This window comes from Acanthopagrus latus, chromosome 10, assembly GCF_904848185.1.
Source record: "Acanthopagrus latus isolate v.2019 chromosome 10, fAcaLat1.1, whole genome shotgun sequence".
Classification (NCBI taxonomy): domain Eukaryota; kingdom Metazoa; phylum Chordata; class Actinopteri; order Spariformes; family Sparidae; genus Acanthopagrus; species Acanthopagrus latus.
In genome coordinates, this window is record NC_051048.1 from 13,324,858 (window position 1) to 13,341,464 (window position 16,607).

General features: G+C 41.8%; 1 protein-coding gene across 1 annotated transcript; it reads left to right on the forward strand.

Annotated features, from left to right (window-relative positions):
• Positions 1 to 10,387: 10,387 nt before the first annotated feature.
• Positions 10,388 to 15,685, forward strand: cd248a (CD248 molecule, endosialin a). Its single transcript, XM_037113004.1, has one exon. The coding sequence runs from the start codon at positions 10,637 to 10,639 to the stop codon at positions 12,968 to 12,970; it is 2,334 nt and encodes a 777-aa protein (XP_036968899.1). The 5' UTR covers positions 10,388 to 10,636; the 3' UTR covers positions 12,971 to 15,685.
• The last annotated feature ends 922 nt before the right edge of the window (positions 15,686 to 16,607 follow it).

Here is a 16,607-nt window from a genome sequence, read left to right on the forward strand (position 1 = left end):
TAACTCAGCCGTTGCCATGGTCACACAATGCTGCCCTCACGTCTTCCGCAGGCAGGGAGAGGTGGGCGGCGCAAATACATCTTTGGGCGGTGCACGTAGTAGCTCATTAGCATTTAAAGGGAGAGGCACTGAAACCAGCCGCCTGGAGGAGGGCTGTGAAACTGGTGTTTCAAGAACCTTGCTGTGCTCAATCCTTAAGTTTTTCGACCAAAGCATGTTACTAACATTCCATTTAGACATCAGGGAACCGTGTCAGGAAGCAGAAATGAGCATAATATGTCACCTTTAATGCATGAAGGAGTAGTTTATTTGCCGTCACTTCTCCCATCCTCTTTAATGCTAAGAGAATTGCAATTTGGTAAGCAGCATAGACTCAAATACTGATCCCAGTATGCGACGCTGTCTCCTGCTGGACCAGGTCTGGATACAAGTTGGAGTAAATAAAAGCCGGCCTCAATTAGAAGCCGGGTCTGTTTCGAGGTTATTAATGTTTTCGATCCAAATCGCTGCCTGGCTGCATGTTCTTAATGAAATGCTGATTTATGTTTGAAAACATGTCGCTGTGTTTGCCGACAGCACTCGCTGCCTGTTCAAATCTTTTTTCTTCTTAACCCAGCACATCTGGACAGAGTTGTTCGAGCCTGGCCATTGAGAGCAACAACAGACAAGACAGACAGACAGTGTTGCCTCAGTTACCTTGAAAAAGAAATCTGATTACTGATTACTCCTTTAAACACATTTGAAGCTTGATATTACTTTGTCGCCATCATAGAGTGGACAACAACCTTAATATTATCATCTTTAGCTGACAAACTGGTATGATCTGCAATGTTATGTTGGGGGTAATTTCGTGAGGCCAGCGCATCCTCCCCCCTCCTGCAACACAGTCTTTTTTGAATGGGGTTCAGCGGATTTTTTTGAAAATTGGGCTGTTAAAGATGCAATTTCAACGTAGTTTGTGAAGGAAAGGCGGGCCAATCATTGAGGTCTTCATTGTCATATTTTAATCACAAATAAATCAAATGTTCCCTCACTAGGCCCACTGAGTAATTTTTACGTTAAAGATATTATAGCCTGTAATAAGACTTATGTGCATAGGCTATTAGAGCAGGTAGAACATTCTCAAGTATAATTTCTTGGCTTCATTGTCTGTCTACATTAGGCCTACAGGAGGCTTTGCATATATACAGCTGGCTCAGCTGCCCGGAGCGCGGAATAATAATTAGTAGCAGAGTCCAAGTGAAGGTTTGCCAGCACGTTTTCAAATGTATATGTGCAATAACTTTGACTGTATTTTTATTTATGATTTATAGTTTATATAAAGTACAAATAAGACAAAGAAAACATATGTTTTACCCATTTCAGCCATAAGCGGTCATATTGACCGCATATGATTTAGTGGGATTTCATTGTTACAGTTTTAGTGCTTATTTGTGAATTCACTTGTAAGTTAATTATTGTATAGTTGCATTATATAGCCTGGTTGGCACCATGGGCAAACACAAACTGGAGTTCCCACCTCCGTGAAACAGCAAGCGGAGCTTTTCAAGGTGCTGAAGTGACGCGAGGATGTTCCTGACCAGATGGCGATGGCGCAATCCGTCAAAGGCTGTACCCAAAGATGGCCACTGTCTTCTATAACATCCTCAACTTGTTTGGGATCAATGCCCGCATCTTATTCAAGGAGCACCGGCAGCAGGAAACCCCGGAGGAAAGTCCTGCAACAGCTGGCAGAGGAGCTGAAGGCAGAAAGGGGCCGCGGAAGTCGGCACAAGGTGGGCAGCAGCGGAAGCAACCACCGCAAAAGCAACAGACACGGAGGCAGTGCCGGTCAGAAGGAGCTGCAAACTGAACCCAATGTCGGACACTTGAAATGCCACATGCCCGTATGTGGTAACTGTGGGAGGAGAGCGGAGGTAATCTACTTTTTCGATTTTTTAATATATATTTTATATATTATATATGAATTAAATAAATAAAATGTTTCATAATCAAATAAGTTATTTTAATTGATAATTTAGTTTTCCCTATTAAAATATTGTGTAAATATATGCAATAATTATGATTTACTATGTGCGATGATATGACTATTGATAAATGTATAATTAAAATTGTTAAAATTTACATTTTGTTGTTATTTCGTTTTTTTTTTTTTTTTTTAAATATAATGACACAATGAATGCATTCATCACTCAACTGGGTATTTACATGAGAGATTACAGAGTTTAAAATCCAGTGGTCCAAATGACGCTTACGGCGGTTCAAATGTTGGAATTCTGGCCCTTCTGAGTCCTGACACTTTGGTCTAATCAGAAACATATAATTTGACTGGATCTAACCCTAAGGTTGTGGAAAGTGCACTGTTATGCCCTAACCAAGATATCAATCATTAAGATTTTTTTTTCTTTCAAGGCACAGAGATCTGGGGCTATTCCCAAAACATCCCCAGGTCTAATGACGCTCCTGGGCTTATATGCTGCTCTCATATCAAGAGTTGCTGACGCCTATTATCAACTACAGGCTATCTATCTTTATTATTATTATCATTATTACATTTATTATTTTATTTTTCTCATTTTTTTTAATATTACGTTTATAAATTTCAGGGAGAAAGAAGTAGCCTAGATCGAGAATATGAACAAAACAGTTGTACCAAAATAAAAAATGTCTGTGTACAACAGGGGCCAAGCATTTTATCAGATTAATGTCAATGATGGAGGAAAGAAAAGACAGCACTCAGGCAAACATACTGAAGGTCATTGTTCTGTGTGACATTTTGCAAACATTCAAGTCAAGACACCAAACCACAATATATGTCATTCAGGCATTCAGGGCTGCGTGGTTTGTCCCGTTTGTCCTAGTGGTGTTGCCGTACCCTGCTGTCCGATTGGTGAATGTGCTCAACCAATTATATTTGGGATACAATGGTGATTGGCATGCCCCCCCAGGCCTGCCCCCTTACTGATAAAAACTGCCCACTAGAAAAAAATCTGCACGTGGTGAGCGGGGGAAAGTATTGCAAGCGGACCCTGCCCATGCTTGAGCTGTTTTTCTCCTGGCAGGCCAAAATATTGCACCAGAGGGCGTAGATGCAGGATAGAAAATAGCTGGTAAGTGCTTGGAAAAGCGCTCCGGGAAAGAAAATGCGGGCGTGGATGTTTGATTTGTGCACGCAAATGTTTTATTGGGTGCGCCAGTCTCAATGCACGCGTGATTCATTGCAGTATTCTATGCCCATACTCTAGAATGGCAACATGTGTCAGACAATGTAAATGTTGTTGGCTCAGAAGGTCGGAGTGTGGCCGAAGTAAAAAGAAAATATGGTTAGACATTAAAGTGGAAGCAAAAAAGCGACTGGCATCACACAGGCAGACCGTCTGTGCCATAGGCTGGGAAACGGGCCAACCAGAACTCACCCTGCAGGATGAAAATCTGGCCAGGATCATTGGGGAATCCCTCCTGAATGGAGTGGTGAAGGGGGTGGAGGGGGACACCGATGCCGGCCCACAAGAAGCAGAAGATTGTAATGTATGTAATTTGTATTCCCATATTTGAAATGAGTGTAAACCAAATGCATTCAAGTTGTGTCATGTACGCCCAGTGTCTCCACTGCACCTCGTGCATCCCAGATGGTGCAGATTGCAGGTCCTCTCCTCTGTGCTCTGTGGGTTGGGAAAAGGGGTGAGCAGCCACCGCTTGAGGGGGTATCCACTGTCGCCTGCAAGGTCAGTCAACGGATTAAACACTTGTAAAAAATTGCAAGTCTTAGGATTTCCACATCAAGTATCCATACCTAGAAGCCACCCATCAAGTACAGCGCCCTCCAGTCTGCGCCCAACATTGCTATGTCTCAACATGAAGGAATCATGGGTTGACCCAGGCCACCGAGCCATTACATTTGTAAGCAACATGTCTGCATCATATATGAGTCAGACATTGAGAGAATGAAAATGCTGATGATTAAAGTTAGGGTCTACAATCCTGGAGAGCTAGCAAGCGAGCTAGCAAGATTTGAAAGTGGCATCCCCTCTAAGTTCCCCCCTCCCCCATCCCGTCAGTGCTCCGTCCAAAGCCACGCCCCCCACAAACTTGAACGTGCATCTGGCAGTGGGACTCAGCAGGAAGAAGGAGATGCTGGAGCATGAGCAAGCAATTCAGCTGAATTTAGCAGGGAGCAGACAGGAAGTAAAGTGCTGAAATAACAAACAACATTCGGTTACTTTTCACTTGACACCAGCACACGTCATGAGGCCAGCTGTCTACCATACTGTGCTGTGGCGGACTCAAACCATAACCGGTGGGGACTGCCAGAGAGTGGGGCAAAACCAGATTGGAGCTGCAATGCAGCGGATCCATATCCAGTGGAAATTAGGCCAACTCATTAGCCATTCTCATGGCTAAAAACAACACACAAAGAAGCTAACGTTAGCATTGGGCTAATACGAGCTACAAATGTAGCCAAGTTGGCAAACCTTATATATTTCATGAAAATAACAGATCCCCCCAAAACAAAACAAATCATTACCTGTCCAACAGAAAGAGAGCAACCTCTGCATCAGTTTTCAGGCCCCTCACATGCCCCAGTTGTCCACTAAAACGCCACACTGATGTTGACTTGGGTAGACTTCTTTCTTTATCCAGAGCCTATTTCGTTGCAGCCTTTTTTGCCTTAGGCTTTCTTTTCCTTGGCTTTTTAGCGGGGCGAGCTGTTACAAGTAATGCTGGCTCCATTTTCTCTGCCATTGTAACCAAATCAACATCTTCGCCTACAACTCTGCAACTCTCCTGCGACAGAGGGGGGTGCAGGCAGAATGAGACATGAAGGCATCTGACCAATCCGTGCCATTCGGGCCGAAAAGCACAGATTGGTCAGCTTTTTCTCAGTCCTACAGCTGCCACAGAGGTCTGATTATTTTTGTTCCTTTTTCTGAATGCATAATATATTGACTACTCTCAGGATAGCAGGACCATTTCACCCAGTATAACAAAATGTGTTTCTGAACAGCATTACAAACCCTAGCTTTAATGAAAGCAAAATCGTTCTCACTCAGTGCTCTTATTGCAACATGAGTGCAGTCAATGGCACTGATTACATTTGGGAAACTGGACATTGCTGCAAATTGCACTTTTTATTTGCCCATTCACCCACTGTATAAGGAAACTTTATGTACTGCTGCAACAAACCAGTTATACCTCTAACACGTCTGGCATAACATGGCTAAAGGTTGCCTGGGATATCCCTGACCTGTCAGCCAATTCCCTCTGGAATGTGCCAGTTCCCAGAAACCCAAGTGTTATGAGCACTTGAAGCTGGACTGGCACTGCGTGGTTTCTGCAGGTGCTCCTCTCTAACGCTGGGCCCAATACCACACATAGATCCAAGAGGACAGCTTGTAGGAGTCGGTAAAAGGCTCATCAGCCACTCATCACTGTTGGCCAGTGGATCTTGCTGGTCTCTGAAGTTCCGCTCCCTCCGTATCCTTCTGTTTGCCAAATCCTCCAACAGTAACAAAGGCAGCCATTGTGCACCATAATGCATCGTGAATAAATGCCTTTATATACCCATCTATTAGGTAGTATCTTATATAGTATGTAATTCATGGCATGGCATCAAAATGAACCTAATCATCTGGTTCAGGAAAAAGAAAAAAGTTCATGTTGTGGGGTGGTATTTCAGTGTCTGAAAGAAGTCAGCCTCAGTAAAAAAAAAAATATAAAAAATGTTAAAGATATATAAAATAGTTGGAAATTATATGTTAGATATATTATTGGATTTAAGTTTCATGACTTTAACGTCTGTGTGTGGTAAGATAACCCTTCAATTATCCCAGCATGGTTCATCATGTCATTTGTTCTCTGTAATGTAAACTGTCACTGCTTTGGCGGTCCAACCATTTGCCTGTTATCAGACTGAAGTGTAAATGTGTAACCCCCTATTTACATTTTATTCTGACATTGCCTCCACTCTAACTGGTCTTACTGAGAGAGGGGGTTGATATTCTGTAAGTAACCACAAGAGACCAATGTATCCCTCTGAATACACTGTAACATATGTTAGAACTGATGTGTTGCCATGCCTGCATTCTGTTTTTGCTGCTGTTTGGTTGGGGTCAGGGAGAAGCAAAGTTAAAACAAACTATGATGGCAGAGGGTACAGGGAAGAATTCCCTTTTAAAAGCAATGTCTATCACACCATTTTTATTCATCTTCCTTGGGCCCAAGGGCACTCATTAGATCATAGCTGCAAAATATTGCACTCCCTCTGGACACTTGGCATTCAAACTACATAGAGTCTAAATAGTCTTCAAAGCCTCTATGGCTTTAAATAGTTCCATAAAGAATGTTTATGTTGACATACATTAAATCCAGCAGATTCTTGAAGGCAGATAAACAGAGCATTAGGCAATGAGGCAGAACAGCTGGAGGACAGAGAGTACAATAAAGTCTGCCTTTGGTCTGTCTAGGTTTACATAGACATACTGGGAGTGAGATGGAGAAAGAGCCCCGTATTATAAAAGATCTGGATCTGAATCTGAATCTGAATCCAAAGTCTAAAAAGGTAAAAGCAAGTAACAAAAGACATACACATACTTGAATGCAAACTTAAGTGACGAAGGGATGAGGTGCAGGTATAGAGACACCGGGAACAGAAAGCTACGGTTTGAGATAGATTCGGGAGAGGTTTGGGAGGAAAATCAGACTGAGGAGGAGCACAGTAACACAGGAGGGAAACAGAACATGGAGAACATAGGAGAACAGGAAGGAGAAAGTGACAATAAGACACAAGTGTATTTATCTACAAAGTAAAACAGGAAATAACTGACCAAAAATCAAATCCATAAAATTGGAAGGTTTAAGCCTGTTTTTAATATACCAACTTATACTGAAATTGTATAGTTGCAATCATGTAACATTTTTATTTATAGCACATATAGAGGCCTGTTTGTCTGGAAAATTCAATATTCTCTGTAATTATCAGAACCTAAACATTTTACACCGATTACCCGTTTTCTAGTGTTGCCCCACTGTCATTTTTACTCTGTTCCCCCTTTGGCACATCCTGGCTGCCAAACCCTCTTATCAGGTAACTTGTCTGCTACAGAGCAGCTGAATTCAGAGAATCACTCATATGTTCCATATTAAATGCACAGAATAAAAACTATTTTGGACAGCATCACGTTCATTTCTTCCAAATCATTCAAAGGATACATGTAGTCACTGTGTATTTCCTCCTGAGAGTCTTGGCAGTGCAGGACTGGGCGTGGGAAACTATTGAAATCCCAAAGGGTCCTGTATGGAATCTTAAACCTTAAACCTCTGTTACAGCAGATGGGAAAAATAACAGATTGAAATACCAGCTGGGATCTGCAGTACCTATACATCAGAAGAACACTTTAGGTGTGAAGTTAAGAAGTAGAACTACTACAATGAAGTCAAATCACTTCACTGCAGGTGCATCTTGAATCTGATGTTAATAAAACTCTAAGAAAGGACCCAGTCCTCTTTTTTCAACTCCTCTCACCAGAGGGGCAATACAATTCTACTTTGGACAGGGAAATTTTTACAGTGATCAGCCACAACATTAAATCACAACAGGTCATGTAGGTAATGCTGATCATCTTGTTACAATGCAACATTCTGCTGATAATCCTTGGATTCTAGCATTTATGTGGATGCCACTTGACAAACACCCCAAATCAATCACAACAGGACACCCTGAAAAGTCCATGTCTTGAATTGCCAAAGTTGTTTTTGCTGCACAGGGTGAAGTAGAGTAATTGGTAGGTAGTTTTGTTGGGGCTGATTAGTCTATATATTACAACAGGGGTTCCAAATCTATTTGGCTTGTTAACCTCTGTGAAATAGCAGTGTCCACGTTGGGCCCCTGGTCACATTTAACAAGTCTTTGAATAGTTAGCTGTTCCAGCAGAGATACATTTCACCCATTAACTTCTCATATGGTAAGAACTATGAAAGATTATAGAAAAATCAAAAATGTACTGTGAGTTGGGTAGTGGTTGGTTTTCGCTAGATGTCCTGTTGGAAGTACCAGCCAACAAGGTAAAAAAAAAAAACAAACAAACAAACAAAAACAAAAAAACCTAAACAATATTTAGTGTTTTTGAAAACATTTTAGGGATGAAAAACACAATGAACAGGATTGTGGCTCATATTTGATAATCACTGCAGTACAGTCAGTGACTTCAGGTTCACAGTCTTTGTCTATTGCAGCTAAATAGCATACTAAAATATGTTTCTGAAAGCATTATAGGCAAGAAATAGACAGCACTGTAACGTAATCTTATAGTTTATCAACACGGTCAAGTTTATAGAGTTTGATAGGAGTTTGGTGAGACACCCCTCTCCACATAAGAGAGAATGAGCGATGTTCTCAGTCTACAATATAAAGCTAAATAAGCTAACCAGCGGCTTCATGTGTGGTGTAAACACGCAGAAGTGACATCAATCTTCTCATCTCAAGAAGACCAAGAAGTGTTTTTTCAAAATGTCAGAATATTAACTTTTTTGAAAACTTTCAAACTGTTTTGACAAGTGACCATTTTCTCAGTCGAGTTTTGGCTTTCTAGTTGAATCAAAATCATCCCCCATTTACAGCGATCCATTTCACAATTTATATCATTCGTAATATCTCTAATCCCTGATCAAAACAACAGCTCTTAGATATAAACTAATTGCAGTAGGTATTATTTTTCTGTCCTTTTGAAATAAACCACCAGTTTTCATCAATGTTCAACAGAAATGCAGATTGAATTTGGTTTAAGATTATTCTTTTTTTCTCCTCTGAAAAAATCTCCTCTTACACTTTCAACATTGCTGCTGATTTATAACACAAAACCTCACAACTAAATGTGACAAGGTCATGTGCAAAAAGGCAGTGGCCTACATAAATGTAAGGTCATTAGTTTAAGTGGAAGAAGATGAAATCCTGTTCAGAGGGTGAACGTGTTGTAAATTCACAAATTTCCATCTGTCTTCTTAAAGTATGTCTGCTTTATTTTCCTATTTGACTACTCATCTTTATCCCCTGTTGTGATAACCTTAACCACTGAAATGCTGATTCAACCCAAAATTCTGTCACACTAGAAAGTGGTGGAAAAGTCAGTGGCAGTGTCCACTAGCTCCTTTTTGTCACTCTTCATGGGCACAGTTCAGACAACAGTATAAAAGTTGGAAATTGTGAATAACTATAAAAACTTTCAAGTATTTCTCAATTTTACTGTCTACACAGGAATTCACTTAAACTTCTCATAGGTAACCCTAACTATTTGGCACCAACTGGAAGGTGCATACCATACAGAATAGACTCTAAAACAATAGTCAGCTGGATTTATTACAGATTCACAAGACTCCTGTTACTACCCCTCTTGCCCCACACACCCCATCCAAACTTCTCTCTTAGACACACACATGCATACCCTCCTCTTCCCTCCAAGATCCCCGAATAAGAAACATAAGTCTTCAATTCACCGGATGGCTTTGTTTTCATAGTAAACCCAGAGGCCCTCTTCTTCCACACAGACGACCTTGACTACTTTCCCTACTTCCCCATCCCAATCTTAGAGTTATTACAATGGAGAAAAGCATTGTTGTTTTTAATGTTGCTAATAATTTTGTGCAGGAACTGGCATCCTCTCTGGCCGAAGGCTGCTTTGTAAATGTAGGATACCAGTTTTTTAAAGTCAAAACTTTTCTTATTACCCCGAAGAAAATCTTTCTTGTTAAGGAACATAGACATGTGCACTCTAAAATACAGATGTAAAACATCATCAAACAAACTGAGTGAACTTGAAAATGCCTGTGGAGTTTTTTAGGATATCTCAATTCACCCTGTATAGAATGAAATATATCAGACAAAGCACATATTGTCCAGGGGTTTTAACTCCATTGAAGGTACATATGCTGAGAACATGCTGGTCCTATTCATAATAAATTAAAAATAAGAGATATCCCTCATTAAGGGAGATTAAAGAGTTTAAGGCTAGAGAAGAGGAAACAGAAGATTGCTGGAAATACTGCACCTATTTATGTGATTACTCAGTGTCATTTAAGTTATTGTGGGTGAGCCATAGTTTTAGGTGCTTGAATGTGTGTGTCTGTGTGCGTGTGTGTGTGGGGGGGGGGTTAATGGCAGAGTATCAAACTATGTCCATGAACGGGGCTTATGAAAACCATATGACGTGCTCTGAAAAAGAAAGAAATGCACAGTTTACTGCACCTCCCCCTTTCTAAGACACACACACATCCACATAGCCCCCTTCCAAAAACATGCATTTCTTTTCCTCAGCTCTCACTCTCTCCTTCTGCCCACCCTCCTTACTGCTTTATCTCCCTCCCTCTGTACCCCCCGTCCATTTTTCCCCTCCCTCCCTGTTCTCTGAATCTTGGGACAATCTGCATGCACTCAACTTCAGCATAGATCTGTTCCAGCACGGTAGAGTAAAGAGCACAGACAGATAGAAAAAAAGGTTCAAATGAAGGGAGAAAAATTCAGATAGACAACAAAAGCAGTTCAAGGGGGAAAGCCACAGCTGACAGAAACTTTAGAGGGCAGGGAGATAAAAGTGTGGAGAAAGCCAGGGTGAGAGTAGTGCAATATATTGACTTTTAAAAAAGGATGGCCTCCATGATGAGCAGTGCTGCTGGTTTTCTCTTCATCTCCCTGTTGGCTTTGCTCTTTGGAGTCTTCTCAGTCCTTGGACAGGACCTGAGAGAGAGGGATGCACTATGCACTGCAGATGGCTGCTTTACGGTCTACTTCCAACGCAAGACATTCTTGGACTCATGGAGGGCCTGTAAAGAGAAAGGTGGTAACCTCGCTACCATCAAACGCAAGGACGATGCAACCATTATTGCTAGTCTTTTTTCCACTATCGACTTGCGCCACTCACGTACCAAGGTCCGGGTATGGATTGGTCTGCAGCGCCAGCCTCGCCAGTGTACCAGCACACACCCATTGCGGGGTTTTTCTTGGACTACTGGTGACCAGGACACAGAGTATGTAAACTGGCAAGGAGAGGACTCACCCAGAATTTGCTCTGTGCCACGCTGTGTAGTTATGGGCTACAGCACTCAAGAACAGAATGATAACTTTAAATGGGTGGATGGTGCCTGCTCAATCCCTGTAGATGGGTATCTCTGTCATTATGCCTACAAAGGAATGTGTACTGCCTTGTTGAGTGAAGGAGCAGGCAATGCCCTCTACACCACACCATTTAACCTTCTTAGCACAGTGCTAACTCATGTCCCCTTCGGATCTGTCGCTACTGTGCCCTGCCCCACAGACGACAAGGAGGAACAGTCCGCTTTGTGTATGATTAAGGAAGATGGCTCAGTGGGGTGGTCAAGAGATTCTCCTCTCTGCTCTGATTCTCCAGTATCACACAACTGGTGTGACCAAGATAATGGTGGGTGTGAGCATTTCTGCAGGCCAGCCGGTGTTCACTTCTACTGTGAATGTGTTGATGGATATCAACTAGGAGTAAATAGGAAGAACTGTGAGGTCTCTGATGTATGTCAAGGGGCCACCTGTGAGTTTGAGTGTCTGCCCCTTTCAGATGGGTACCGTTGTGCCTGCCCTGAAGGATACATGCTTGCACCAGATGAGCGTGGCTGTCTGGATGTAGATGAGTGCCTTCAGAGTCCTTGTGAGCAGCTCTGTGTGAATGCCCCTGGCACATTTGAATGTAGATGTCGGGAGGGTTACCATTCAGATGATTCTGGTGGGTGTGAGGACATTGATGAGTGTGTAAATGACCCATGTGAACATGCTTGTGAAAACACTCCAGGATCTCATATCTGCCACTGCCATCTGGGTTTTTCCCCAGTGCCTGAGGACCCCAGCCAATGCCAAGACACTGATGAATGCCAGATCCCTGGGACCTGTGAGCAGATGTGTGTGAATTATGAGGGTGGATTTGAATGTTATTGTGAAGAAGGGTACGAACTCATGTCTGATCACTACTCATGTCACAAGAGTAGGGAGGGAGTTGACCAATCTGCTGTCACCCCCTCCTTTCCTTGGGTCACCCGCCGGCCTGGACCCATATGGCAACCAGTAGACTATGCCTGGAACCCACAGCACACTGACTGGCCTCCAGAGGGGGAGCAATCTCTGGACTGGCTGACTGACCCACCCAGAGTCTTGGATTCTGATGTAATTTGGGTCACCAGTGCCCCTCAGAGTGAAATGCCCTTTGATTTACCATCAGACTCTCCGGCACAGGAGGCTCATATAGATGAAAATTTAAAAGATCAATCAACTGACTGGTTGGAGTGGTCTCAGTCTGAGCTGGAGGTTTTTTCCACAACCCTCTACACCACGCCTCCACCCTCCACAAAAACCAGCATAACCCCAAATTGGTACAAAAATGACGAGGAGGAGACCACCACAGCTCTCCCACTCCTTTCCACTTCTACAATCTCTGAGGGAGCTTGGAATTGGTGGAGGGGGCTCTCTACTTCCACTCAGAAACCAGGAAATCCAGAGGATTCGGTCATTGACCACAACATGTCTACAGATTCTATTTACCACAGCAAGGAAGAGGAAGAACAGTTCCCCCTTAACGACAACTCAAAGTTCCCAGGGGGGGAGTTGGGGGAGGAGGAAAAGGCCTATGTGGAGAGCAGGCATTCCCAAAACTCAGCTGTCTCCACCCATTTTATTCCATCCCAGCCACCCACAAGTGAGGGGGGAGAGAGTGGTGACAGTCTGGATTCTGTCTCAGATGATAAGGGGCAGAAGCAGAGCAGCACTTGGCTCCTGGTAGGCCTTATAGTTCCCATCTGCATTTTCATTGTGGTGATGGTGGCACTGGGCATAGTGTATTGCACCCGCTGTGCTGTTCAGCCACGCAACAAAAATGCCACTGACTGCTACCACTGGATCTCTGGGGCTCATGACAAACAGGGAGCTCCTAACCCCTCAGCAGGGGTCATGACCCATGTTTAAGCAGAACGGAGAGAAACTGACAAATAAAAAGACTTTGCTTCAGAGTTAAGCAGGAGTGACTAATGGACATGGTAAGAGACAAGCTAAATGTTTTACTCTCTCTAACATCCTACTCTTTGAACCAGTTGGATATTACTGCTAAACATGAATTGAGTAGGGGAATGGGACACTGAAAACCACTGACCTTTTAAGGGATGGGTTTGCTATGTCATACAATCTGTTTTGACTGCTTTGTATGTTTCATACACTGACCACACAGCACAAGATCTGATTGCTTCATTGTTGCACTGGGGTACATTATTGTAAAATATTACCATTTGAATTAGTAAAGTCACAAAAATCTGTTTGTAGTCATTTATTCATTTCCACATTTCACAGCCAAAGCCAAATCCTGCAAAGATCCTTGGAATCATATACTGATGACAAAAGCATTCTGCCCCTATGGTGCAGCAAAAATTAACTATGAAATTTCTTACAAGCAAAATCCTCAGGCTCAGTTAATTTCAATAGCATATCACTGTAGATAACTGTCACTGTCATCTGTGTCAAAGGGATTTAGATGCTTACATCAATAGTGGGTGAAAGTGGACTGTAAGCAGATATCCCTTCAAGAGAAATAACATTCTGTAGTCCCATGATAATGCTGGGAAAGCAATCATTTAAAATTCACTGTGGTGGAGTTGAATGGTTGATAAGAGACCAAAACTGTTTTTGTATAAAGAGGTTCTTTTGTATTTGTGTTTGTTTCTGTTTAAGCCATTTAAAATGTTAAAAGACTTACCTTTTTCGGAATGTCTGTTGGCACCTGGGAGTACCCCTCCCCCTCCTCAGTTTAAGAGCACTTCTCCTTTCCTTGACAATTTTTGAAAAGAGGTCGAAGCACAGATGTTCCTATGGCACAGGGAATGTTGGTAAAGGCTGATGGTTGACATTAGCCTTGACCTTGTTCATGAAATGGCCATTAGTCAGCCGTGAAACACCTAATTCTTTAGCACACTCCAGAGGGTTTTGTCTAAGTACAATACTGGATCACATCCAGGTGTGTAAGACTACAACAATTGGGGCGCCTTTCAGTTGCTGGTATAACTTCATATATTTAACAACTCATGAGAGACAAGATCTCAGATCCTAGAATACAAAATACAAAATAACACAGGGTTGGAAAAGTGCTCATTGAACATGAGGATGTATGAATTTCATAGATCAAATAAAAAAACAAATACATATTGTGAAGCACTTAAATGTTAAAACAACTTTAATTCAAGTAATAGAACTATTTAATGGCTGTTTTTTTTGTTTGTTTTTTTTAAATGAGAATTAAAAGTATGACCTGGGTTAAATGTGAAAGTTTAGTAATGACCTCTGAAACAGCAGTTTGACAAAGCAATTTCTTAACTTGCGGTTCACTTACTAACAATATTGTAACTTTTAATGGCATCTTACAGTCTTAAGTGACCTGAATAGGGATCTGCCGTCTGTTAAGTGAGAACATGGAATGGCTGAAAAGCTCCAGACAAAGCTGATGAGTGGCCCTCAAGTCTTTTTTGGTCAGTTATGAGGTTTATGGATAACATAACCACTCTGAACTTTAAAAGTATCCAGCATTACAGCATAGTTACATTCTTCGCATTGATCTTTCTAAAGACTCAGCAGTGATTATAGAAGCCACAAGGTAGTTTGGGTCATCTCCTCAGTGTTGTGGGGGAATGAATGTGGATGGAGGGAGGGTTGGGTGTGTGAAAACAAGGATATTGTAATATAAAAAAGACAATGATTCCCCAAGGGCTCTCTGTTTGTAAAAGTGTTTTTTATGGAAAATACAACAAGATACTTGAGCCCAGTCCCTGCTGGCAGTAAGACAGCATTGTGAATAATGGAATGTACTGATCAAGATCAGATTTTGGCTCTGCAAGTGGCTCTCAGAGTGGGTCTCTCTCTCTCTCTCTCTCTCTCTCTCTCTCTCTCTCTCTCTCTCTCTCTCTCTCACTCACTCTCTCTCTCTCTCTGTCTGTCTCTTTCTTGCCCCTCTGACCTATTTACAACACAGTCATCCCATTTACAGCTCTCTGTATACAGACACAATCTCGTCGCCAGTGAATTGAGTCATGCGTCTATCTTTGCTAGGTAACAATTACAACACAATCTGTCCACAGAACTATACTGTAGAAAGACAGACAGACAGTACCAGCTGCACCAGAGAGGGTGAGAATGATGGTAACTGGGTTACATTGATCTGCACTCAGAACAACATATAGACCAATGGCCCTTTTTCTACTAATGACACTGTTGTGGCTGGTAGTGTTTTCACAATAAGCCCCAAAGACTACTAACTGTTTTTGGTATGGTATTTTCCCAATCAAAAATAGTTGCATTTGAACAAAAATAACCCCAGAAGGCCTTTCTGTAAATATGGCCTAAGCAAAAGAAAGGTGTATCATTCTCAGATATATTTGACCACACAGTCAGTGCACATATTCTAGATGAACACTGGTTGTGTCCTAGAGGTGGAGAGCAGAATGAATACAGTATCCACTACGTGGTTCAATATCCTTGGCTCCACCTGATCTTTATTTTGATGCTAAACATAAACTGGAGTCATCAGCTGAAGGAAAGTCTAATAATTGAAAATGAACTGTTCTGTTCTGTTAATCTTCAGCTTCTTCTGACTTCCAATCATTGACTCATTCATGTGGAATAAAGGCAAAACTTCTAATACCTTGTGTTTTTTTGCAACTTTTTCACCTATTTCAAAGATATATCAGATCCTGTTGATTTATTAATTTCATTAATTTACTATATGCTGTGCTCTACTGAGTTGTATACACTCAGACATTGTTAGGATATTAATATTGACATCAATTCATTAGTGTGAATGTATTAAATGTATTTGGCAAGACAAATTAAAATGGTATAATACCAACAAAAGTAAAGGTAACAGCTTACATTCATACTTTTATCGACCTGCAGGCTATTACACAAACTACAAAATTGATTATCCTGTCTAAATTTAGCTGTGACTCTGTTTCATGGAAGCAGAACTTACCATGGAGATATGCTCTGTGCCAGGCACATGCACAGAAAGGCCTCAAGAAGCTTGAGCTTTGCCTTTTTCCTGATGTAAGTGCCCTCTTGTCGGGTGTTAATTATATTCAAATACATTGTTATTTTTCAATTAATATAAGTTTATCAGCCCATATTCACCCCTAACATAGGGATACTAAGTGTAAAACTCATTTGGGCTGTTAGTACAGACAGAGATTCCTTAACTTAAAGCTGGTCTCAGTAAATTGGGAAAGCCCTAAAGCCCAGTCTAGATTTTGAAAGTATCCAGCCAGTAAACCCCTCCCCCAGCACTCAAGCCTCTCTCCAAAGCCGCTCCAGACCATGAATGGGCACCGTCTGACATCTACCAAATACTGCCATCCAAGTCCAAGTCCTCACAAGCAGTGGGAAGAAGTGTGCTAGTGCATGGTTTCATCAGAACATCTAACAACAAGTAGCTACCTCATGTCTCATTCACCTGTAAGTAAACACCTAATATTATCATAATGAACTTAGAAAACCAATATAGCCATTGCTTGGACTGATAGCTGTCAAGCTAGTTCTTTGTTTGTTTGTTTCCCTCAGTGATTCACAG

Coding starts and splice junctions, on each gene's coding strand:
- cd248a (XM_037113004.1), top strand. CDS start 10,637: ATGGCCTCCATGATGAGCAGTGCTGCTGGTTTTCTCTTCATCTCCCTG.